At 44.3% G+C, this 26,238-nt stretch overlaps 1 protein-coding gene across 2 annotated transcripts in view; it reads right to left on the minus strand.

Moving 5' to 3' along the window:
• The window catches only part of TMEM237 (transmembrane protein 237), a 723,713-nt gene that overhangs the window by 552,228 nt on the left and 145,247 nt on the right, over positions 1 to 26,238 (minus strand). For both annotated transcript variants that reach the window (XM_044060506.1, XM_044060505.1), the window contains exons 4-5: positions 23,568 to 23,624; positions 21,724 to 21,834 (exon numbers count right to left, since the gene is read on the minus strand). In XM_044060506.1, the coding sequence (XP_043916441.1) occupies positions 21,724 to 21,834; positions 23,568 to 23,624 (168 nt within the window). The remainder of the gene's footprint in view (positions 1 to 21,723; positions 21,835 to 23,567; positions 23,625 to 26,238) is intronic.

Genomic DNA, 26,238 nt, shown 5'->3' on the forward strand with positions numbered 1-26,238 from the left:
CTATTGCAGTAATTACATTTGGGTTATCTGCTAGCAGTAGCTCTCAGTCGGCCTGATTAACAAAGTCTTTGGTCCTGCATCGGATGCTGTCTCTTCTTCCATGACGTCAGGTTGTCAGGTGTATAAAACATGCAGCCGATGCCATTACATCAGTTTTTCTTCCCCCAGATGTCAGGTGCCCCACTAATGGCAAGCAATTAAATCGATAATTACAAAGCTATACCTCCAACAAAAAAACAAATACACCAAAAAGCTTTTTGAGCATAGAAAGGGAGAGTAGAGGTATAGCCAAAAGAAGAAAGGGGGCTGGAGGGAGGGTAACCAGGACTGCAACAGTGAATACACTCGAACATCTACATTTATGGTAAGTGTACACAACTGTACTATGTTCTTTGTGTTTCACTGTTGCAGTCATTACATTTGGGTAGATTCCGAAAGCTAAGGTTGGGAGGAGGAATTTAAATAGAATTAGGACCAGCTATAAGACCCTGCAAGACTGCAGTGGCAAAGCCAGCTCTGGATTTAGAGAAAATTGGCAAATGATAATGCTTGGTGAAAGTATGTACAGAACTCCAGGTGGCAGCTTTTAGGATGTCCCTGGTAGGAACGCCCCAGAGAAAGGCTGTGGAGGTAGATGCAGCCCTGGTTGAATGGGGTCATATGCCCTGTGGGATAGGTTTTCCATGGTGCTTATAGCAGAAATGAATGCAGTGGCCTATCCATTTTGAAATGGTTTGCTTTGAAATAGCTTTCCCCTCTGTCCCTGCAGCAAATGCCACCAGCAGTTGTTCAGATTTCCTTTGAGGTTTAGTCCTGACCAAGTAAAATCTAAGTTGTCTGTGCACATCTAAGGAGTGCAGTATCTGTTCCCCTTTGTTCTGTGGGTTAGGAAAGACGGTAGGCAAATGAATGGACTGATTAAGAGCCACACTGGATACCACCTTGGGCATGAAGGAGGGATTGGTTCTGAGGGACACTCTGTCCGCATGAAAGATGATGAAAGGCTCCACTGCCATAACGGCCTGTAATTCAGATTCCCCTCTTGCAGAAGTGATTGCTAAAAGGAAAGCTGTTTTCCAGGAAAGGAATTTTGAGTCTGCAGTAGCAGCTGGCTTGAAAATGAGGAAGAATGAGTTTCTCCAAGACAAAGTTAAGGTCCCAGGGTGGAGTTGGAGCTCTCCTGAGTGGCCTTGAATTTTTGGCCCCTCTGAGGAACTGCTTGAGCAGTGGGTGAGAGAAGAGGGGAAGCTCTGTGCTGTAATGAGCTGAAATTGCTGACGCATGAATTTTGATGGAGGAAACTGACAACCCTTTATGAATCATCTCAGTCAAGTATTGTAGAATCTGAGGTAAATTGGGCACTGCTGCGCTCATCCCTAGAGATCGATTCCAGGCACAAAATCTTTTCCATTTTGCAGCGTAAGATTTTCTAGAACTAGGCCTCCTTGCCTCCAAAATGATATCCATCACTGATTTACTGAGGGATGGTAAAGGAGAGATTAGGTAATTAGCCAGGCTGCTAGGTTCAGGGTTTGCAGCTGAGGGTGCAGAATCTGGTTCTCCTGCTGAGACAACAGGGAAGGAGTCTGAGGCAGGTGCCATGGGGCCAAGCGTGACACACTGCGGAAGAGGGGGTACCAGTGTTGGAGTGGCCAGTCTGGTGCAATTAAAATCATCCTTGGCTTGTCCTATTTGATCTTTAGTAGTACCTTGGAGAGGAGAGGCAGAGGATGAAAGGCATAAATTGATAGGTTTTTCCAGCTGAAGGATAGAGCATCCACTTTCCAAGCTAGCTTGTGGGGAATCACAAAATTTGTCCAATTGATGGTTCTGGGGGTTGGCAAACAGGTCTATATCTGGGCGCCCCCACTTGCTTGTCAACATGTTGAAAATCCTTGGTTCTAGTTTCCACTCATGTGGGTCCATAAGGTTTCTGCTTAGTCCGTCTGCCAGTGTATTTAGTTCTCCTGGCAGGAACTGAGCTTGTAGATTCACTTGGTAGCGCAAGACTGTTTTCCACAATGCCATGGCTAGTCTGCAGAGGGGGTAAGAATGTGTACCCCCCCCCCCCGCTTGTTTATGTACCACCTGACAGTGGTGTTGTCCGTCCTTACCATTGGTTGTCCTGGAAGAATGTGGTCCTTGAGGGCTGTCAGAGCATTCTTTATAGCTAACATTTCCTTTTGATTTATGTGCAGGTGCATTTGACTTGGGTTCCATTTGCCCTGAATGCACCTCCCTGCCAGGTGAGCTCCCCATGCATAGTCTGATGCGTCTGTTGTTAAGGTTTGGGTGGCAGGGGGTAGTGTGAATGGTAGTCCCCTGTTTTGGTGGCAGGCCTCTACCCACCAAAGGAACTCTAGGCGTAGGCAAGGTATGATAGGAATCATTGCTTCTAGATCCTGTGAATGTTGACACCATAAGCTTTTGATATACCATTGTACTTTCCTCATATGCAACTTTGCATATGGAATTAGAAGAATGCAGGAGGCCATGAACCCCAAGGCTTGCAGTATTTGCCTTGCAGATAGCTGGGTTTTTGTGGCTATTTGTTTGAAGTAGGTTGTCAAATGAATCCGTTTCTCTGGTGTGAGGAAAGCCGTCTGGGAAGTTGTATAAATATAATTTGTTGACAGGGAACCAGGTGTGACTTCTTTTCGTTTATGGTGTACTCCAGACAAGTCAGCACCCTTTGAACAAAGGCCAGATGATTCAAAAGTATGTCCTGGCTTTCTGCCTGAATTAGACAATTGTCCAGGTATGGGTATATTTGAATATTTCTTTACCTGCAAAATGTAATGACTAGAGCTAGGCACTTTGTGAATACACTGGGCGCAGTAGATAAGCCAAAGGGCAGTGCAGAGAACTGATAGTGCATGTAGCCTGCTTTGAAAATTAGGTATTTTCTGTAAGACTCCCCGAGGGATGTGCAGGTATGCTTCTTTTAAGTCTAGTGTTGCCAACCATGCATCTTTGCGTAGCATAGGAAGCAGCTGGTGAAGAGTCAGCATCTTGAATTTTGGAATCACCAGAAAGGTGTTCAGAGTAGAAAGGTCCAGGATAGGACGCCATGTATTGCCTTTTCTGGGTACCAGGAAAAGTCTCGAATAGAAACCTTGTCCCTTTTCCTCTTCTGGTACCAACTGAATAGTCCCCATGCTTAAGAGAGAGAGAGAACTTGATTTTGGGCCTCTGCCCACTGATTTGGGGGTACATCTGGTCACCCGCTTGGTGTTGGTAACGTGTGGAAGTGAAATCTGTATCCTTGGGACACTATACTTAAAACCCATTTGTCCTGGGTAATGAGTTCCCAGTTTTTGGCCTGCAGACCAATCTTTCTGCCTAAAGGAGCATTCAGTTGGGAAGTGCTTGGAAGTTTTAAAAACAAGCCATTGAGACAGTTTTCCATAGGGGGGAGTCTTACTACTCCCAGATTTGAGTGCGGAAACCCCCCAATGCTTAGTCTTGTGAGTCCCCTGGGACTGAAATCTGGGGTTTCTGCTGTGTCTGGGTTTGGCTTGAGAAGACCTGGAAGGGGCTGGAAAGGACCAATTCTTAGAGGGCCAATGCCTACTAAATCTAGGAGGCTGAACTTGCATTAAATCTTTTACAGTTTGCATAGATTTAGCTTTATCTTCCATCTTTTTAAGAACTTCCTCAGCTTTGTTGCCAAACAGGCGGTCCTGATTTAAGGGAGCATCCAACCGTTTAGCTTTAACGTGATCAGGCAAAGATTGCTCCTTAAGCCAAGCATGACTTCTTGGCACAGACTCACTAACAGCAGCCCTGCAAGAGGCCTCTAATGAATCAAATCCAGATTGCAAAGTATGTTTACCAACCTGTTCAGCAGAATGCACTAAATCCTGTAATTCTTTACTTTCAGCACAGTCAGGAATCAACATCATTTTCTGTTTAAGCAACCCAATAACAACTTTAACATATGAAAAAAGAAGTTATGTACTCACCATAACGTTCCATCTGAATAGTTATACTTCATTTTCTGCAACCTGTGGGTATTCGGATCCATATTGGATCCGAGCCGGCAACATTTTATCAAGCATCTGCTCCAAGCTCCTCCCCTTACCCATAATACCTCACCTCTCCTACCTTCCCTCAGATCGAGTTTGCCACTAACCAAACTATTAGCAACTCAATAACGTTAACCTAGAACAGGTTCGGGGGAAGGAGGGAGGGACGGTTGCAGAAAATGAAGTATAACTACTCAGATGGAACGTTATGGTGAGTACATAACTTCTTTATCTGAAGTAGTTAACTTCATTTATCTGCAATCTATGGGACAGAGTCCTCAGCTACCAAAACTCCTGGTAGGCCCTCATGGAAGGATATTCCTGAGCACCGCAAAGCCAAAGGATGCTCTCCCTCTAGAGATCAAATCCAACTTCGAATGAGAGATGAGTGTATGTGAACTTGCCCAGGTCGCTGCTGCACAGATATCATCCAGAGAAACCTTAGACCAAAAAGCAGCAGAAGTTGCCATAGATCTGGTGGAATGGGCTTTAATAGGACCAGGTGGGGATAGGCCTTTATCCCTATAGACTTGCAGTATACATTGTGTAATCTGCCTGGCTAAGGAGACCTTGGAAATGGCCTTGCCCAAAAAGGGTCTAGAAAAGGACATGAATAATTGGTCAGACTTATGAAATTGCTTAGGCCTGTGTAGATAGAAACAAAGCTGTCTATGAACATCTAGCAAGTGCAGCTTATATTCACCCTTGTTCTGGAAATTTGGAAAGAACACAGGCAGAGTAATCATCTGGTTAATGTTAGATTCAGAAGCCACTTTCGGTAAGAAAGAAGGGTTCGTGCAAAGCGAAACCCTGTTTTTATGAAAAATCAAGCAGGGGGGGATGGTAAACAAGGCTTGGATCTCAGAAACCCTTTTAGCTGAAGTAATGGCCACTAAAAAGGCCATCTTCAAAGACAGAAATTTTAAGTCTACTGACGCTGCTGGTTCAAAAGGGGGTGCCACCAATGCCTGCAGAACTAGAGTAAGGTTCCAAGGGGGGCAGAATTCTTAACCGGGGGACGCAAGAGAAAAGTACCTTTTAGAAAGAGCTTGCACAATCTCAAGGAGGCGAAAGCTTTCAAATTTTTGCCAATAGGAAAATTAGGTATGGCTGCCAGTTGTACTTTTACTGTGGAGGAACTAGCCCCTTGTTGAAAAATATATGACAAGACTGCAGGAACCGGGGCAGTAAATGATCTATGTTTCTCTGAGAAGCCCAAATGGAGAAGCATTTCCATTTGCTGCGGTAAACCTTCCTAGTGGAAGCTTTGAGGGATGCCACCAGAATAGTCTTTACCGAAGATGATAAACCGGGAGTCCTAGCGATCAGGGGAACTGGAGCAACCAAACTGTCAGCTTGAGGCTGTCCAGGTAGAGCAGAGTGATGCCCAAGGGATGGGATATGAGATCCGGGCAGGGATCAAGAATCCGTGGAGAAGTTAGAACATGAGACCAGAGTAAGGGGAACCACCCTTGACGTGGCCAGAAAGTACAGTTTTGTACCTACCATAAATGTAGATGTTCGAGTGCTGATACAGCTGCAGTAATGACAGATGGGTTTTCAGCCGTCAGGCGGTCCCTCGGTCGGCCGAATTCCAAAGTCTTGGTCCGGCATCGGTTGTTGTCGCTTACTCTTCTGACGTCAGGAAGGCCAGAGTATATAAGACACAGCCGACGCCATGTTCTTCAGTCTTTCTTGCCCCAGATGTCAGGTGCCCCCAAAAGGAAGGCAATACATAAATAATGCTTTTGTACAAGTGTAATTTATGCAAAGAAATGCAAAATCAGTGTAAGCAAGCAAATAAAACATAGCAGGATAACCCAGTTCGGAGGTATGAAAAGGTAGTTAGGCCCCATGCCCTTGCCAAGTGGGGAAGGAGGGAGGGAAACCTGTACTGCAGCTGTATCAGCACTCGAACATCTACATTTATGGTAGGTACAAAACTGTACTATGTTCATCGTGCATACAGCTGCAGTAATGACAGATGGGTAGAGTCCCAAAGCTATGCATAGGGTGGTAGGTACTATGAGGAACTGGGTTGAGCCAGAATGCCCTGCAAAACAGCAGTGGCAAAGCCTGCTCTTGTTCTGGAGTATAAAGGCAGATGGTAGTGTTTTGTGAAGGTATGTACAGAACTCCAAGTGGCTGCCTCCAAGATATCCTTAGTAGGCACACCTCTGAGGAAGGCTGTAGAGGTGGCTGTTGCCCTGGTGGAGTGAGATCTGATACCAGTGGGGACAGGTTTCCCATGATGAGAGTAACAAAACCGTATGCAGTGGCCAATCCACTTGGAAATGGTCTGTTTGGTAACTGGTTTCCCTGGAGACCCTACAGCATAGGACACAAAAAGTTGGTCTGATTTCCTGAGGGGCTTCGTTCTGTCCAAATAGTAACATAGCTGCCTGTGGATGTCTAAAGAGTGAAGCAGCCTTTCCCCTTTGTTTTGAGGGTTAGGAAAAAAAGTAGGAAGATGTATGGCTTGGTTTAAGGCTACCCTAGAGACCACTTTAGGCATAAAAGATGGGTTGGTGCGAAGGGAAACCCTGTCCTGATGGAAGATGAGGAATGGCTGCACTGCCATTAGGGCCTGGAGTTCAGAAACCCTGCGAGCTGAAGTGATGGCCAGAAGTAAAGCTGTTTTCCAGGTCAAATATTGTAGATCTGTTGTAGCAGCAGGCTCAAAGGGAGGCAAAGTTAATTTTTCTAGTATGTAATTAAGGTCCCAGGCTGGTATTGGTTGTTTCCTTGGAGGTCTTATATTCTTAGCCCCTCTGAGGAACTGCCGTAAGAGTGGATGTGAGAATAAAGGAGGATCCGTGTTGAATTCTGCAGAGATGGCTGAGGCGTGTATTTTAATTGAAGAAAATGAAAGTCCACTGCTCAGTAGTTCAGCTAGGTACTGTAAAACCTGAGGTAAGTTCAATTTTCTAGGGTCCTGTCCTCTTTTCTCATTCCAACAGCAAAACCGCTTCCATTTTGCAGAGTAAGCTTTTCTAGTGGATGGTCTTCTGGCCTCCAAGATGACATCCTGCACCTCCTTGGAGAGTAGAGTTTGATGTGGTGTTAAGGGATTTTCCATGCAGCGAGGTTGAGTGTTTTCAGCTGGCTGTGTAGGGTCTTGTAGTTGTTCTGCGTCAGCAGGAGAGGTATTAGAGGCAGGGACCAGGGAGGAGTATGTGTTAGACTCCTCAGGAGTGGATACCAGTGTTGCCTTGGCCAGTCTGGAGCAATCAGTATCATCCTCGGTTTGTCTGTTCTTGCTTTCAAAAGTACCTTGGGCAGAAGAGGCAGAGGTGGGAATGCATAAACTGTCCATGTTGTCCAACTGAATGAAAGGGCGTCCACTTTCCAGGCCCTTGGATGGAAAGTCCTTGAACAAAACCTTTTCAATTGATGGTTTCTGTGAGAGGCAAAAAGATCTATATCTGGCATCCCCCACACTTGGACTATCTCCGTAAACACCTGTGGATGTAGTTTCCATTCGTGTGGATCTGTCATATTTCTGCTCAGAGTGTCTGCCAGTGTGTTTTCCGTCCCTGGCAAGTAGTGTGCTTGAAGTTCGATTTGTCTTTCTAGAGCCAAGTTCCAAAGAGTCATGGCTAGTCTGCACAAGGGGTATGAGTGAGTTCCTCCTTGTTTGTTTATGTACCACATTACTGTGGTGTTGTCTGTTCTTATGAGCAATTGTCCTGGATGCAGGAAGTCCTTGAAAGCTGTAATTGCATTTATTACTGCCAGCATTTCTTTTGATTGATGTGCAGGTGCTTTTCCTTTTGGGACCATCTGCCCTGAATGCACCTGTCCTTCATGTGCGCCCCCCAGGCGTAATCTGAGGCGTCTGTGGTTATGACTTGTTTTGCTTGAGGCTTGCAGAATGGGAGGCCTGTGTTTAGTTGACATGCTTGGGCCCACCATAGAAATTCCTTTTGTAGACACGGAATTATTGGAATGATTGCTTCCAAGCTGTGACTGTGTTGAGACCATAGATTTTTTAGGTACCATTGAAGTTTCCTCATATGCAGCTTTGCACATGGGATTAGAAGAATGCAAGATGCCATGAATCCCAGAGCCTGCAGGATTTTCCTTGCAGTAAGCCTGGTGCTTTTTGCTAGTATTTTGAAGTACTGAGATAATTGCCCTTGTTTTTCTGGCGTAAGGTATGCCATCTGGGTGTTTGTGTCCAAGCTGGCACCCAGGAAGGTTATTTTCTGAGAAGGTGTTAGCTTTGATTTCTCCTTGTTGATGGTGTATCCCAGAGAAAGCAGTAACTGTGTCACATATGCCAGATGTTCCAGTAGTATATGTTTGCTGTCCGCTTGGATCAGGCAGTCGTCCAGATAAGGGTAAATTTGTATCCCTTGTTGTCTGCAATATGCAATCACTGATGCCAGGCACTTGGTGAATACTCTGGGCAGTAGATAAGCCAAAGGGCAATGCAGAGAATTGATAGTGGATTGAACCTGCAAGAAATCTGAGGTATCTTCTGCAGCTTTGTCTGATTGGGACATGCAGGTATGCCTCCTTGAGGTCCAATGTTACCAGCCAAAACTCCTTGCCCAGCATGGGAAGAAGTTGCTGTAATGTGAGCATCTTGAATTTTGGTGCAGTAGAAATGTGTTTAGTATTGATAAGTCCAGAATGGGTCTCCAGTCGGTTCCTTTTCTTGGTACCAGGAAAAGCCTTGAATAAAAACCTTGGCCTTGTTGGTGCATAGGTACCTTTTGTATAGCCCTCATGTTTAGGAGCTTTGAAATTTGCAGATGTGCCTCTACCCTTTGATTTTGTGGTAGGTTTGGCATGCCTCTCATTTTTGGAAGAGTGTGAAATTGAAATTTGTAGCCTCTGTTTATAATGTCCAGTATCCATTTGTCTGTTGTGACAATATGCCAATTGCTTGCAAATAATGCTAGTTTTCCTCCTAAAGGTGCTGCCAGTTGAGACTTGCTTGGCATGGAAATGGGGGAGTCATTGAGTTTGCTTTCTGTATTGTTGTGCACTGTCTTCACCACCTCTTGGTGCTGGAGATTGCCATTGTCTGCCTCTATAAGACCCTTGTGATTGCCCTCTGCCCCTTCCTCGTCTGTATCTGCCTCTTTGGGGCTTGTCAGTGGCTGGAAAGGACCAGTTTTTTGATGGCCAATTCCTGCTAAATCGTGGTGGCTGAACCTGTAAGAAAGCTTTGACAGTCTGCATAGATTTGGCTTTCTCTTCCATTTTTCGTAATATATCCTCAGCATTGGTACCAAAAAGAACATCCTTCTGTAAAGGTGCATCAAGAAGTTTTGCTTTCACATGATCAGGCAGATTTTGTTCTCTAAGCCAGGAATGTCTGCGAATGACTGATCCTGTAGCAGCCACTCTACTGGAGGCCTCTAGGGCATCATAACCACATTGTAAAGTGTGTTTACCCACTTGTTCTGCACTATGCATCATATCCTGTAACTCTTTTAAATCTGGTTGTTCAGGTTGAGCCATTTTGTTTTTTAATTGTGATAACAGGAACTGTTGGTATTTAATCATATGAAATTGGCAGTTTAAGGCCCTCATGGCAAGGGTGGCCGAGGTATAAACCTTCTTACCCCACCTTTCAAGGGATCTAGATTCCCTTTCTGCAGGTAATGGGTTCTTGGAAGGGGAGGCCTTTATTCCCTTAGGGCCTTGTGAAATGGTTTCAGGGTCAGCATTATGGCCTTTATAGAGAAATTGGTGAGAACTGGGTACTCTGTAATATCTATCAGGCTTAACTGGTGCAGGAGGCAGTGAATCGGTTTAAACAAGCCTCGAATAGACATCATCCAGTACCTCCAAGACAGGGGGAATAGCCAGGGGTCTGTGCTGAGGTAACCAAAGAAATTCCCTAAGCCTTTTCTTGGAGTCTGAAAAGTCTTGGCCTTCCCAATGGAAGTGTTCCCTCAGGGTGTGTAAGGTTTCCCCAAAAGAAAAATCCTCAGGGGGGGATACAGACGGAATAGACTGCTCAGCATCCGAATCCTCAAAAGGGGAATAAGAGTGTTCCTCTACATCAGAATGTTCTGATAAAATGGATCCCTGATCAGAAGAGGGGGATTCTTCCTCCACTCTGGGTCTCTTGTCAGGAGGGGGCTGAGAACCTCTGATAAGAGTAATAAGATCCTCAGCCATTTTAAGCATCTGTTTCTTAGGCATGGGTCCAGGAGATGGGCCTTGTGCAGCAGGCCTAGCATGATGCCTGGCTGCTTTGGATTTGGTAAAGGCCTTAATAGAAAAGGAGGTTGAAGGTCTGAATACACCCTGAGTGGATGTAGATCTGTCCACATTAGTAGGCTCGGTATAAGCTGGAGCTTCGGTTGTAGTCTGGGAAAGGGCCGATGACCCAGCGGTCTCGGGTACAGAAGACACCGCCGAAGGCGTGTCGTCGGTAGTCAGGGACTGCAAAGGCGTCTCACTGAGAACCGGACCACGTGGAGCCTGTTTCGGCGTGGTGTCGGTGGAGACCGCGGACCTCGCATGTCGGTCCTTTTCCTTGCGTTTTTTGGGTAAAGCGGTAGTCGGAGTGTCCGACGACATTTTATAATCAAAAGCTTTACCAAAAGTGTTGGGCGAACTCCGCCCGACGCTTGATAGTGCGTTTATTGAAGGTAGCGCAAAAGCGACAGCCGAGCGTCGTGGTCTGGGCCCAAACAAGGTATGCAGAGGGAATGGAAATCCTTATGCGGTATTTGCTTCCCACAAGAAATACAATTATTAACTTTTTCTGACATCGGTCTGAGGCAAGAAAAGATTCCCCAACGGGGTACTTAGCTTTAATGAAGACTTCGGTTCCAAATATTTCTGTAATTCAGGAGCTGGCCGACCGGCACTTGCGAACTGCTTCTGCTTCGGGCACCGCGCGGCAAAAAAGACTGAAGAACATGGCGTCGGCTGTGTCTTATATACTCTGGCCTTCCTGACGTCAGAAGAGTAAGCGACAACAACCGACGCCGGACCAAGACTTTGGAATTCGGCCGACCGAGGGACCGCCTGACGGCTGAAAACCCATCTGTCATTACTGCAGCTGTATGCACGATGAACATCGGGGCAATGAGGATCACTTTGCACTCCAGTTGGAATGCTTTCTGAAGAAACTTCAGAATTAGAGGTAGCGGGGGATAGGCATACAGTAACTTGGGAGGCCAAGCATGGACTAGAGCATCTCTCGGGGTGTCCCCTGGAGAGGGGATTAGAGCGAAGAACTCGCTGCACTTCACGTTGAAAGGAGATGCGAAGAGATCACAGCAAGGGTGACCCCATGCTAGGAAGATCTCCTCCGCTATTGACTGTTTCAGAGACCACTCGTATGCCATTAGAATAGCCTGACTCTGTCTGCTAAAATGTTGGAGCGTCCTGGAATGTGTGTTGCGATCAGAAACCGACTGGTGGAAATCACCCACTCCCACACTCTCATGGCCTCGCGGCAGAGAGGGTAAGATCTGGTCCCTCCTTGTTTGTTGATGTACCAGACAACGGACATGTTGTCTGACTGAACTGCAATCGTCCCCGGGGGGAGAACAGTGTGAAAGGCTTGCAGCGCTAAAAGCACTGCCCTCATCTCCAGAACATTGATATACTATCTGGTCTTGGTTTGGGACCACGTGCCTTGGACTGTCCTTCTCAAAAAGTGCCCCCCCACCCGAGCTGAGAGGTGTCCGTGGTCACTGTGGCTTGGGCTGGGGACATTAAGAATGGGCGACTTGCCAAGATTTCCGGCGACTGGAGCCACCAAAGAAGAGAAGTCTTGCAGACTTTGCTGATCCGTATAGGGTAGTCCATGGGGAGGTCTAACCAAGACCACTGAACTGCCAAGGTCCACTGAAGCACCCTCATGTGAAGGCGTGCACATGGTAGAATTGAAATTGCTGCTGCAATGGAGCCTAGGGCACGGAGAATGTCACTTGCCATCGGTGTCCTGGGGCCGAGGATCACTGACACATGGGCCCGTAGGTTGTGGATCCTGTCCTGAGTGAGAAAAACTTGTAACAGTAGAGTGTCCAACCGTGCCCCTATGAATTCCAAGGTCTGTGTCGGATTTAGGCGGGACTTGGAGATGTTGATGGTGATCCCTAGATTGACTGCATAATGCATGAAGGAGTCTCTGGCCATGCAAAGTAGACGCTTGGTGGTAACAGCGAGAAGCCAATCATCTAGTTAAGGAAACACCTGAATTCCCTGAAGCCTCAGGTGAGCCGCTACTACTGCCATAACCTTGGAAAACAGCCTGGGGGCTGTGGTGAGACCAAAGTGTAGGGCTCTGAACTGGAAATGATTGGCTCCCAGCCGGAAGCGAAGAAATCTCCTGGAGCTTCTGCAAATCATGATATGGTAGTAAGCATCCTGGAGGTCCATCAAGCACATCCAGTCGTATCCTTGGAGATAAGGTGGGATGGACTGTAAGGTGACCATCCGGAATTTCTGCTTGGCTACCGACAGGTTCAGGGTAGACAGGTCCAATATGGGTCTGAGGTCCCCCATCTTTTTTATCACTAAAAAGAACCTGGTGTAAATGCCTAATCTGGACTGATCTGGGGGGACTGATTCAATGGCTCGATTGTAAAGCAGCTTTGAACTCTCGTGCGCTGCGGCCTCCCTTTGAGCGGGTGGGACATCCAGGAGGCGCTTTGATTGTATAGGTGGGGTGATGAACGGGATGGAGTATCCTCTGGATATTATTTGGAGCACCCAACGGTCCATCGTGATGGACTCCCAAGCCGTTAGGTGCAATGACAATCTTCCCCCGACTGTCTCCAGAGTAGGACAGTTGGGCAACCCCTCAAGGTTGCTGCGCAGGTCAGTCTGAGAAGGTCTCCCTCAACCCAAAGTTCCCCAGACCCCCTCTGCCTCTGGGGCGGCGTCTGTCTTGTCCCCCTCTGCCTCTAGGGGATGAGTTATCCTGAGTGTCACGGGAAAACTGAGATTTTCTGAACCACATCTTCTTCTACCCTCTCGGATTCCTAGAAAAGGATCTTTGAGGGCTAGAGAAGCGGATGACAGACAGTCTTCCTGTCCTTCTCACTCTGGACTAAGGTGTCACAAACTGTCTTCCCAAAAAGGGAGGAACCGTCAAAGGGAGCATTTGTGAAAGACGCCTTGAAGAGATCCGTGAATTGACAGAGTCTAAACCAGCGTGCCGCCTCATAGCTATGCCAGTCCCAGCCGCCCTAGCTGCTCCTTCCGTGGCATGGGAAAGAAGATGCATGGACGTGTTAAAAACGGATTTCAAAGTCGACAATTTTGCCGAGAACAGCCGCATGTCCTCTGGTGACAAGGACTCTGGGGGCAACACAGCGAATTCTGTGACCAGGTCTCGCTGGAGTCAAATGATGTGTGCCAAATAATTCAGCGCTCGTATGGAAAACGTTGATGAAGAAAAAACTCGCTTTCCAAAGCGGTCCACTGCTCTAGACTTTTGCCCCGGAGGGTGGACCGAAGAACTTTCCTGAGCCAGTTCTCTCTTGGTGGCAGCCACCATAGCATCCACAGGGGATCCCTTGTACCAAGCCTGTCTGTGGGAGGAGAAAGGATCGTGTCTGGGCATTTGGGTACTGGCTTTATGGTGTCAGGCTCCTTCCATGCCTGCGTGGTGATAAGATCCACTAATGGATCTGCAGGAGGGGACACCCAGGATGTAGATGGGCCTGTGCCAAAGGCCTCCAAGAATACTGATTCATCCGTTGAGGATTTTAGGGCTGACCAACCTCCCCTCTGGTGGAGGATTTCCATGATGTCTCCAAAGGAGACATCCTCGGGAGGTGACCTGGGGGAAACCTCACCTTCATCCAAGTCAGTATCTTCTGTGAGGGACTCGGGGGAGTCCATGTGCCTCCTCTTACATGAATGCTTATGTGGGGCCTCCTCAGTGGGACTCTCTGAAGAGGGCTCGTAAGTCATGTGGGGTCCCACAATGGGATCCACCTGGGGGTCCTCTAGCACGGGCTGTCCCTGGGACAAGATGATGGGAGTCATGACCAAATCCAAGTCAGCCTGGGCGGACTCCAAGGCAATGGGCTGGGGTCTCAATCCCTGGGAGAGAACCATCTCCACCACGTCGAAGGCCGAAGGACAGCACACCTCCTTGGTAACCAACAAGGAAGAAGTTCGCCCCGGCTACATCGTGAGGATCGGGGCCGAGGCCAAGGTAGCCAGGGTTCTGAAGGAACGGCTCAGATCCGACAATGTCAGAGCCGAAGACATCTCCATTCCCTCGGATCCGGCTCCATGTTCTCGGCCCCGAGAGTTGCTCGGATCCGAACAAGTCTGATCCGAGGAACTCAAGGTAATGGCCAGCGTTGAGGTTGGAGGAACCTTCGGCACCAAAACCCCAGCTCCAAGGATCCTCGGATCCATAAACCCCAAGACCGATGGTTGGATTGGGGAAGGAGAGATAGGATGGAAGAAGGGCATAGAGGTCCCCCTCGCCGGCCGGAGAGGGGCCTGGCAAGACTCCCATTTGGATTTGGGTCCAAATGAATCTACGCATCATCCTGTCCAAGTCAAGCTCTGATAGACTCCGAGTCGACCACGAGGAGGTGACTGACTCGGATCTGGCCCTATGAGATGACCTAGAAGAAGGCCTCTGATCCAAGGGCTCTGTCGGCTCTGGGGAGAACCTCGGAGAATGGAGCCGAGGAGAAGTGGTTCTAACAACTTTCACAGGTGGACTGGGAAAAGGCTCCCACTAAGGAGATAGCTTGCGGTGCCTCTCTACTCTTTTCTCTCTTTTTTGTCCTTATCTGCAGCTTTTGTCCCCACCTCAGCAGGCTTAGAGGGAGGTTGAGTCCCAGCCCGGGGGAGGGGGGGTTGGTCGGCTACAGGAGCCGATGTCGAGGCTGTCATCTCTAGGGCAGAAACTGGTAGCAGGCCCTTGGCTACCAGTTTCACCTTCCTTTCTTTAAGGGCTCTGGGATTGAACCCTGCACACACAGCACATGGCAAACTAAGATGGGGAACGCCAAGGCAAATAACACACAGAATGTGGCCATCAGCCGGTGAAAGCTTGTGGCCACACTCTGTGCATTTTTGAACATTGGTTTAGGCTGGTCAGCCATAATACACTCCACAGAGCCAAATGCTAAACTAGACACATGCACACTCAGGGGTTGGCTAGGCCTATTCTATTCAAGAAAGAAACACAAACTTTCTAACTATTTTTTTTTTTTTTTTTGTTTAACAAACCGACGAGAAGACGAAGGGGAGGAAGGGCTATCACAAACAACTACTCTCACACACTAACTAAAGAATCAAAGGTTCCACTTACTATACCCAACTTGGAGCTATAGAGACCACAATGCGCACGCATGAAGTGGCAAACGAGATCTGAGGGAAGGCAGGAGAGGTGAGGGATTATGGGTAAGGGGAGGAGCTTGGAGCAGATGCTTGATAAAATGTTGCTGGCTCGGATCCGATATGGATCCGAATACCCACAGGTTGCAGATAAATGAAGTTAACTACCTCAGATCTGGCAGTTTAAAGCCCTAATGGCCAAGGCTGCAGAAGTGTAAACCTTCTTACCCCATCTATCTAGCGCCCTGGAGTCTCTATCAGAAGGGGGTAGGATTTTTAGCAGTAGAAGCCTTAATGCCCTTGGGTCCCTGTGAAATAGTCTCTGGATCCGCAATAGGATTTTTAAAAAGAAACTTGTGTGAATCAGGAACCCTGTAATATCTGTCAGGTTTTCTGGGAGCAGGAGGTAAAGAATCATGGGCCAAACTAGATTCCGAAAAGGCATAATCAACAATGTCTAGTACAGGAGGTATAGCTAAAGGCCTATGCTGAGGCAGGAGTAAGAAATCCCTAAGCCACTTTTTTGAATCAGAAAAATCCTGGCTTTCCCAGTGGAAATGCTCTCTTAGAGTATGTAAGGTTTCACCAAAAGAAAAATCGTCTGGAGAGGAAGCAGAGGGAATAGAGTCCTCTGCATCAGAATCCTCATAAGTAGATAAGGGCAAATCCAGATCATCAGAAGAATCAGAATCCTGGTCAGAAGATTCATAAACAACTTCAGTCCTAGGTCTCTTAGAAGGGGGAGGTTGGCTTCCCCTGATTAAAGTTATAAGATCTTCAGCCATTCTTATCATTTGTTTTTTAGGCAGAGGCCTGAGCATGCAGCCTGGGCGTCGCTTTCTTAGGCATGGTTCGGGATTTAGGCCTAAATGAAGAAGGAGGCGTCGGTTTAATATGCAAGTCCGTAGGCCTGAATACACCCTCAGAAGCCGGTGCCTGCAAAGCGGCTCCGGACCCATGCAAGGTACAGACATCCGCAGGTTCCACAGTTGAAGCATCTCGTGGCATACCGGATTCCGAATGGGTCTCAGTAGAGGCCTGCGAATCAGAAATAGCAGGTATCAGGGGCTGCGAAAGCACCTCACTGAGTACCAGTGAACTGGCGACTGGCTTAGGAGAAGCATCGTCGGCAGCTTTGGACCTAGGCGGCCTGTCTCTGTCTTTATCTTTGTGTTTTTTCGGAATCCCAGTAGTCAGATGGCTAACCGCCGACATTTCTGGATAATTAAACCGAGAACCGAAATATTTAGAGGTGAAAATATACCGATGACAGATAGTGCGCTGATTAAATAAAGCACAAAACCAACAGCAAGGTATGTCGTGGTCAGGGCCCAAGCAAGGAATACAGTACGAATGAAAATTTTTGTGAGGTATTTGCTTTCCACAAGCAATGCAATTATTAACTTTTACTGACATCGGTAAGCAGCAAGAAAAAGTTTCGCCAACGGGGTACTTAGCTTTAGTTGAAGACTTCGGATCTGATACTCGAAAACGAAAATTTCAGGAGTTGGCCGACCGGCACTTACGAACTACTTCTGCTTTGGGCACTGCATGGCAAGAAAGACTGATGTAATAGCGTCGGCTGCATGTTTTATACCCCTGACGACCTGACATCATGGAAGAAGGGACAGCATCCGACGCAGGACCCAAGACTTTGTTAATCAGGCCGACTAAGGGCTACTGCAAGCAGATAACCCAAATGTAATGACTGCAACAGTGAAACACGAAGAACATCTAATTCTGTGCATGACAGCTGTCATGGCAGCAAATGTGGGAAATCAGAAGAAGCTGAAAACTAAGAGAAAAAGGGAAAATAGTGGAACAGGTTAACAGCTTCAAGTATCTGGAAGGGGTGGCTAAGGAGAAGGAAGTCTGAGTGACGGTGCCAAAGCTACAATCAGAGAGGCTGCAGCCAACAGGCACAAAGAGTCAAGGATAGTGTGTGAGTGGTGCAACCAGTACTTCAGTATAGCAGTTGAAGAAGATAGAGTTAATGGAGATTAAGTGCCCGAGTGATATGATGCACACTGTGGGACTGACAAAGAAATTCTGACATCAGAGCAGAAGCTGAAGTAGTACCAATTGTAGAGAAGGTCAAAGAAAACAAATTATGATGGGGTAGGAACATGTGCAAGAAAGCAGAATATGGCTTGGTAAAGAAGATTTGGAAAAGGCAGGAAAAAAGACAGGAAGAAATGAGGATGTCCATCAAAGAGATGGACAGATTGCATGAGAGACTCCTGCAACAGTCAGTCATGACAGCTGAAAAAGGCATCGAATTGAGAGATGTGGTGATAGTTAACCTTACACCCCAAGGTCATGAAGAAAATGGGAAAACTTGACTGATTACGATGAGTTCATGTCTCAACCAGGGAAACAATAATATTGGATTTAGCTTTCACCAATATAACTCTACTAAGCTCCATACCAGTAGTCACCCCATCATTGGTCAAATCCAACCACTATTCAGTATACTCAATATGAGGGTAAAACTTAATTTACTATCAAACTCTTCTGCCTTTAAATACTATTCTAAGGCAGATTTATTACATCTAGCTTATGACCTGATCAAATTAAGCATCACCCTCCACTTGAAGACTCCAACTCACTGTTACATTCACAGTTTCCATGCTCACCTAAAAGCATGCATTGAGGCATCAGCCTTCCTTAAGCAAAAATATAATGCCACCTACAGGAATAAACCCCTATGGGGAACCCAGTATAAACAAAGTATACAATATAAGAAAGAAACTTACCGTCCACGAGAACACTTCATTCCTCAACCTCTAACAGTGAACTCAAAAATATTAATCTAAGAACCGAGAAACAAAATTAAATCCTTCAAAGATAACTATCAGCTAAAAACTGCCACCTCTGTTAAGGACAGCCACAAAGTCCTTCAACTATCAAAAACCTTAAAAGCAATACCCAGCAATGCACTAAACTAATATATAAAACATACATTCATCTCCAGAAGATATAGCAAACATATTAACAGATACGTTTACCTCAAACTTTTACACCCTTACATTGGCATGCTCCCCCCCCCCCTCCCTTAACTTTGAAGCACATCTTGAGGACTGTCTTCAAGAGTCCAGGCAATGTATCAGGCTGCCTTCATGTCAGCACCAAATGCAACCTTACAGACTCACTAGTGAACCTAGTCAGTCTTAACCTCACCTCTGGATTTCTGCTAGAGATGTAAAGAACTGGTGTAGTCATTCCACTCCACAAGGGAGGACCCACTACCACTCAGAAAACTATAGACCTATATGCCTCAGCAGCCATATCTTCAAACCAACTGAGCACATTACTATGGACATTACAAGTACATGAGGAGTCTATCATCCCTAGATCTAAACCAATCTGGGTTCATCAAAAGTAGATCATGCCTCCTGAACTCTGTGGACATTTTTGAACAATACGCTAATGTATTGGACAAACTGCGGTGGTGGTGCTGCGGTAGCATTGTCGCCTCACAGTAAGACGTTCTCCTGTTCGATTCTCAGCTAGAGCGTCTTCTGTGTGGAGACATGGGTGAATGGGCGTACCTTCGTTGAAGGTTGTGCGCCAGAGCTGGCAACTCGGCATGTAAAAAAAATCTACTGCCAATCATTAGTGGACCGGAGTTCCGCTGTGGCGACCCCTAACTGGGAAAAGCTGAAAGACACAACAACAATGCTAATGTATTGGACACAGGCAAATCAGTTCGCACTGCCAAGACCTTTGATACCATATTCTGGTATTACTGACAAGCTAATCAAAACAGACTTAAAGCCTGTGTTACTTGCTGGACGGCAAACTGGCATACTGACATAACCCAATCTATTAGTCCAGGGGGTACTCTATCATCAAAAAAGGTAGTTATTAGTGGTGTCCCTCATGGATCTGTCTTTGGGCTACTTCAGCCTGCAGCTGACTTCAGTGGAAAGCCTTTAACAGACAGACAGAATCCCAGTAGTTTACCTAGCTTACCTAACATGTTGGTAGCTGATGGGAGTGTTAGTGCAACCAATTGTAAATCGACAGGCTTGTCCACCATGACTCAAGTGCTACTACTGACTTTAAATGTAGTTTGTAGCACTGAATGACTTATCTGATGAAGAGATACGTCCTAAAAGTGCTTATCTGTGTTTTATTGCTTTTAATAAAATTGGCTGGTGGCTCTCATCTGTTATTGTTTTATGTTATATAGCAAGTCAGACCTTTGGTGAGCAGTGCCTCACTTTTATTTTATTTTTTACATGTTTAGAAAATAGGGACCACTGGCTCTTAGTAGAGTGGAGGAGTGCGAGTCACAGGTTTCTTTGGATGTATAGTTCTGGTTTAGTTCTCCTGCTGAGGGTGAGACTCTAGTCAGTTTGCTTTTTGTTTAATAAATAGGGACCGCTGCTCTTAGTAGAGTGAAGGAGTGCAAGTCGTGGCTTTGTTTGGATGCACACTTCTGGTTCAGTTCTCTTTCTGAGGTTGTTTTTAAAACCTTAATTATAGAAATAAAAACAGTTCTTTACACAATAAGCACACAAACGTGGCTTTCCCATACCACCGGGACCAAGGAGAAGAAACGAGATGGATAGACAAGAACCATAATAGAATAGAATGGTACTTTCAGTACACAAGTGTAAACATAGGACTCCGCTCAAAAGATTGCAGCATTTCCTTAGTAAAAGAATCAAGAGTTTATATTTTATTGAGCTACACAAACTGCCTTAAAGCACTATTTCTGTTTTCTGTTTCCTACAGAAACGTGAGGGAGGGACTTCCTTGAAGGTCCTGGTCCTACCCAACCTTCTATGCATTCACAAAAAACACCACCCCCAAACACCTGCTCAAAAGAACTAGACTTCCACTGCAGCATAAATAGGAGCTACTGGCAAGATATATACCTCACTCAAAAATCATCCTTTTACAGGACTGGCATCCCTTAGATAAACAGCAAAGTAGCTCCCTGACTCTAAGTGCAACCTGGGTGAATGGATGGAAAACTGTAACCTACCCGTCCTCCCCCTCAAACACTCATTTGAAAGTGAATGAAATTAAGTAGTAGTTATTCATGCTTTACGGCACTGAAGAACTGGGATCTTGAGGCATGGCTACAATTACCTGATCAATAGCCTTGTATAAATATATGAATTCAAGTCCTGCTGCACAATACATATATCATCATAAGAACTTTATCTTAATGGATAGGATCAAGAAGATTAATACAATTAACAGGCTAGTTCCCTACAGCACTATACCTACAAATTACTGACACACAACACAATGCATTACCTTTCATACACAACCCAGCTAACAAAAATGCAGTAATACCACTCTGCACACATCATCCACATCTGCCTATACATGTGTTTCCAATAAAAATGTGTAAACTTTGTAGAAGCCGCTGGTGACTATAATATGTACGCCCATTCACAACTATTGGGATGTGGTACACCACATTGTGTATGCTCAGTCCCACTGTCTGGAAAACTTGGTAGATTACCTCTTTGCACGTATGAGATAATATACTGTTCTTAGGAATATGGGCAGTGAATGGTCTGTGATGCAATATAGAGGTCTGCCAGCAGGCACATCATCTCTGTAACATCTGAGAAGATGGATCATATACCTGGAATATCAAGTAGGCCACTCAATGCTGGCTTCAGTCAGAAAAAAAATCCCATTTAAAGTTCGCAGCCACCAGGGAGACTACAAATATTACATAAGTTAAAGGGCTGGCTGTTATCTGCAACTGGAAATAGGCAGAAAGTGACTAGTCATTGCCAGATGCTATACAAAGGAGCTCTACATCAGGAAAAAGTAGTATAGTAAAAGGGAAAAGGCTCCATAGCGTAACACAAGTTTTTTTTCCTTAAGGTTTTTGTTAAATACTGTATAACCAGTAAAGGCAAAAGCATACTTAACTAAATCAGCAAACATAGATTTGATCTTTATATAAAACTTCATATGGCAATACTTCATTACTATTTTACTCAAGCCTAATGCATACTAACAGCACTCTGAATTACCTTGTATAGGTCATTTTCAACTGGTTTAACTTCTCCACGAAGGGTTTCATGTTACTATTTTCCTGATGTAACGTTTCACAACATTACCATTACACAAGTCTATCCATACCTGCTTTATCTAATTCAGGGTCACAAAAAGAGTCTAAATTAGCAAAACTACAAGTGCAAGATAGGAAATCAGTCCTAGACACAGCACCATTCCATTGAAGATAATAAACATGTCATCATTATATGCTGAAGGTTTAATGTTGTCAAAAAAGGTCAATATAAAAGCTCTTTAAAACTTGCAACAGAATCTGTGATTCACTACTAAATGCTAGTGAAGATAAAGTAAGACTTTTACCGCATGCATCATACAGAGTGCTACAATAAGAATAATTTCTACACACCAACTGTAGGGAGCGATTTCTTCTTCTTTCGTTTCCTCTGAGAAGGGACATCTACTGGTTCAGGAGTAAGGGGCTCTCTGCTTTCAGAAGGGCGTCTGTTGGTTGCCTGTACTATACCATGTATTAAAAAAAATGACAAAAGGACAAAATTAAACTGTGCAGAATTATTCTTAAGAATCAGCATTCATGGCATTTATTTAAGCACATGCTGACCTCTCTGCTGTTCTCAATTTACTTTTTACTTGAGCCACTCAACACTCTACTGGAGTGTTAAAACTTCCATTATCTTCTTTCTCACTAAGTTTTTCTGCCAGACCTCCTCTAATTTCACTACAAAGTGTTATCAGACTTACACAGTGGGCACCAAACTGTTTTGGAGAGGACTTTTGTCACTTGGATAATCCTTTTTGTCACTTGGATAATCCTTTCTGTTGTCACTTGGATAATTATTTCTGTTGCATCATTCTTCCACCACCAGTCCTTCCATGGCTTCAGATATGTACACTACAATTTAGCATAGCTGAAAAAAGTGTGTTTTATTACACAGCATTAGCTGGGGGGGAATTAAATTGTGTAAGGTGGCCAAGACTCTGTTATAACTCTTATGTGCTTGCTTTGTTACCTTGCGTCTTGATATTAAGTTACTATTTTAGACTAGCTATGATCTCCTTTTAGAGTGTATACAGTTTTTCACTTACTAACCACCAAAATCAATATTCTTATATGCAGAAGGTGATGGCAAAACCCTTCCCTTTTTCCTGTTGGACTATAAAGTACTTTGATACATAAATGGTAAACTGTAAAACCAAACTCTTCCTCAAAACCGAGGGGGCAGTCAAACTGCAATAATCAACCAACTTCTTTAATATTCCTTTCTGGTTTACATTTTCCTGTCTATATCCCATATGCTAATTTAAGGGACAGTTCTGCTACTGCAACTGCTTCCTGTTTGGAAAAACATGTCATTTCTTTTGATTTTTTTTTTCTTCAGATTATCCTACTTGGGGTCGTAGGAAAGCAAAAGAGCAGCTTAGCACATAGATGGGTAGACTACATGAGAGAACTGTGATGGTTAGTTATGACGGTCAAAGAAGACAGGAGAGTGGTAACAAAATCAGGAGCGGTGGTGACAGTTGGCACAATGCTCCTATACCATGTAAAATGGAGAAAAGGGGCCTGATGGCGACGATAATGATTAACAAGTACACTTTTAAGTCTAATTTCAGCATGCAAGTGAAAACAGTAATTATAAAAGGTGCCTTAATTAAGAAGGCAAAGAAAGATTACAAGACTCATCCACTGCTCAGGAAAGGATTTTTCTACATACATTTCTCACAGAAATCAAGACAGGTAAACTGCTACAGGAAATGCATCCTACAGAGAATGAAAACTTTGAGATCTGAGGCTGGCTCTAACCTTCCAGGCTGGGTTACATTTTTATGATTGAAAACAGCTAATCCAACTTTCGCCCCATGGCCTCTACTGACTAGTGCTTTGTAAAAGTCTGAGCCAGAACTGCCCAGTGGAGGGGGCTTACAACCAAAGCAAAATTAAAACTGAAAAGACAAAAATAAAGAAATATGAACAACTATGATTGGGGACCTTATAAACACGTGCTTCTGTACAGTTTTCAACAACGTCATGCATTTTTACATCCTAAAATGTATTGTCTGTCTCTAGGCTGGTAAGATTTTTTTGACTTGCTATTCCTTATAATTCATGATTTTTTTCCTATACCAATGGCATTATTTTCATCTAGACACACTAGTAGTATTGTGCTAATCTGCTTTTTAACTGGTACCACAATTAAGGATAAGATACAGATAAATGTTCAGTTATCTTACCTATACCATTTGTTGCTCTGGATTTTTTCTTTTTTGGTCTTCTGAGAGGAATTTCATCTAAAATGGAAGCAAAAAAAATTATGAACTGCATTCCTTCATGATAACAATTCTATGATGCAGACCCTCAAAAATATGACAAAATACTTTCTGCTTGCATTAAATAATATAGTTTAATCTTCACTTTAAGTAACCCTTAGCAAGCTCCTAGAACAATGCAAGAAATAAAAGACATGCAATATGCGACACATAGTTGTCACTGGACTGGAAATGATGGTGATTTATGAGTGCTGAAATAGATGCCAGCTGGTTAGCGATCGAAGGAAATGAAATGTCTCTCCGCTTCTGTCATTCTCTTAGGAGGTGGATCAGTTTCCTTCTTGCAAAGCAGTGATCCTTAGTGGATGATGATGACCATAGCGCAGGCACAAAGAAGACTGAGTAGATGCAAGGTTGTGCTTATAGCAGCATGAGCACAAAAATTGTGTTGATTTCCATCCATAAAATGCAAGCTGCAAGAGCCGAAGGAGGGTAGTGTGTGTGTGTGTGTATTTTATATATATATATATATATATATATATATATATATATATACACATATATACATATATATATATATATATATATATATATATATATATATATATATATACACGCACACACACACATATATATATATATATATATATATATATATATATATATATATATATATATATTATAAATATATTTTACACACACACATACATATATATATATATATATATATATATATATATATATATATATAAAAAACACACCTTTTTTCTCTCTCATCAATACAAAAGCTAAGGAGAAAGGAGATTTAATTTCTACATGATCAATAAAGCAACATTTTAGCAATTTACTTGGCATGTGGTTTGTGGGCCATAAAATTTGCCAAATTTAGACTCCAGGTATATTTGCCAAGCCTTAGGATACATTTAAAAGGATACATACAAACAAGAAAAGGTTCTATAGGCAAATAAAAACACAGGTGAGAAATATTACCATTCGTTGAGGGATTTATGAATGTGACTAAAACAAAGAAAACATTTCTCTCCATTTTTTCACCCAAATGAAAATGTTAATTATCTAAGCTTTCGTAAATAGGCAAAAAGTAAAAGACAGTCTTTAGCAAGTCAGAAAAGTGATACTCAAACAATGATAAGGCAGGATGGAGATGAGGAATGCAAAGTATAACTGGCAGCCAAGAACTATAGAAAGTCAACCTCTGGGTGGAAGACTTCTTAACCACTACAGGGTCTAATACCAAGTTTATAACATATTGGCCTTATAGGTTCATAGGTTAGTACTAGGCTAACTGCCCTTCTGGACCGTTTTAAGCCTAGCCAATTACCCCATGTGAGAATCAAACCCTGCACCTTGCATCTGCAAGGAAAACAACTTAACCATTATGCCAGCCTCCCTCCCCCTTAAAATGACATACATACAACTATTCATAGATTAGTACTAGGCTAACTGCCCTTGCGAGACATTTTTTAAGCCTAGCCAATTATCCCTTGTGAGACTCAAACCCTGCACCTTGTGTTTGTAAGGCAAGCACCTTAACCAAGACTTGCTTAAGAATACATACAACCTGCAATTATGAATGCTGGTTTATAAATATTTAAAGCAAATCACTACATCTTCCGATCAACTACAATACACATTCAGATGAACAAAAAAAAAACTTCAATATAGCAACACTATTCTGACAAGACTCTGGATTTACTTAAGAACCGAAACTGGAAGTTGAGATTAAAAGACTCCCCAGCCACATAAACCAATGACGAATATTTTCCATCAATTAATTACCATAATCTAAATTAGCATAACAGAGACTCCTCCTGCTGGTGATGGAGCCACTACGCTCCCTTCCCACCCCCAATTTTCCAGCAACCCGTCATGGCATTACATTTACAGGACCGGTTCTCCACCCTGAACTCCACCCGCTTCCCACACCTCTTAAAGGAATATACATAAATACATGCATACTCTTGGCACAAGAATACACACACAATTACTAAACCATCAGTCTACATTTAAGCACTTTAACTTTCTTTCCTCTTATATTTACTAACCACAGTGAGCACAACTTACCTCATTCACCTCACTCAGCTATCTACTTCTACCCCTCCTATATTCATACCCCAGTGTTCTAGTTCCTCTTTCGCTGACTCCTCTCTCTATATACAAAGCTACATACCATGCTTCTCTTAAATATCATTGCAGCCTTACTCCTCCTGTTTTATCACCTACAACTTACCATACACTCAGTTTTGTACACAGTTCTCCCACTATGTGCTCCACCTCTAACCATTCAAATCACTCCACTTCACCAATAATTGCTTCCAGTATATGCAGAGACTCGCCCAATCATTACTTCAAATTACTAAACCCTCACACCTAACATACCAAAATAAAACTGCGACAGCTAAACTAAAACAAGCTTACAAAACATCAATTTTCTCTCTTACCACTATGCGGGGATATTCATCTCAAGTCTGGCCCCTCCTCCCATCTCGACCGCACAGTAGCCTCCAAAACTCATCCCAAGCCAAATCCCCCCTTCTACTCAGCCCACCCATTTACTTGAAAAACAGGGGCCATACCACCATTCTCAAACTTGTCCAAAGAGCATAAATTCACTGCT

The sequence above is a fragment of the Protopterus annectens genome, chromosome 2.part0 (genome assembly GCF_019279795.1).
Source record: "Protopterus annectens isolate FY-2018-M chromosome 2.part0, PAN1.0, whole genome shotgun sequence".
NCBI lineage: Eukaryota > Metazoa > Chordata > Ceratodontiformes > Protopteridae > Protopterus > Protopterus annectens.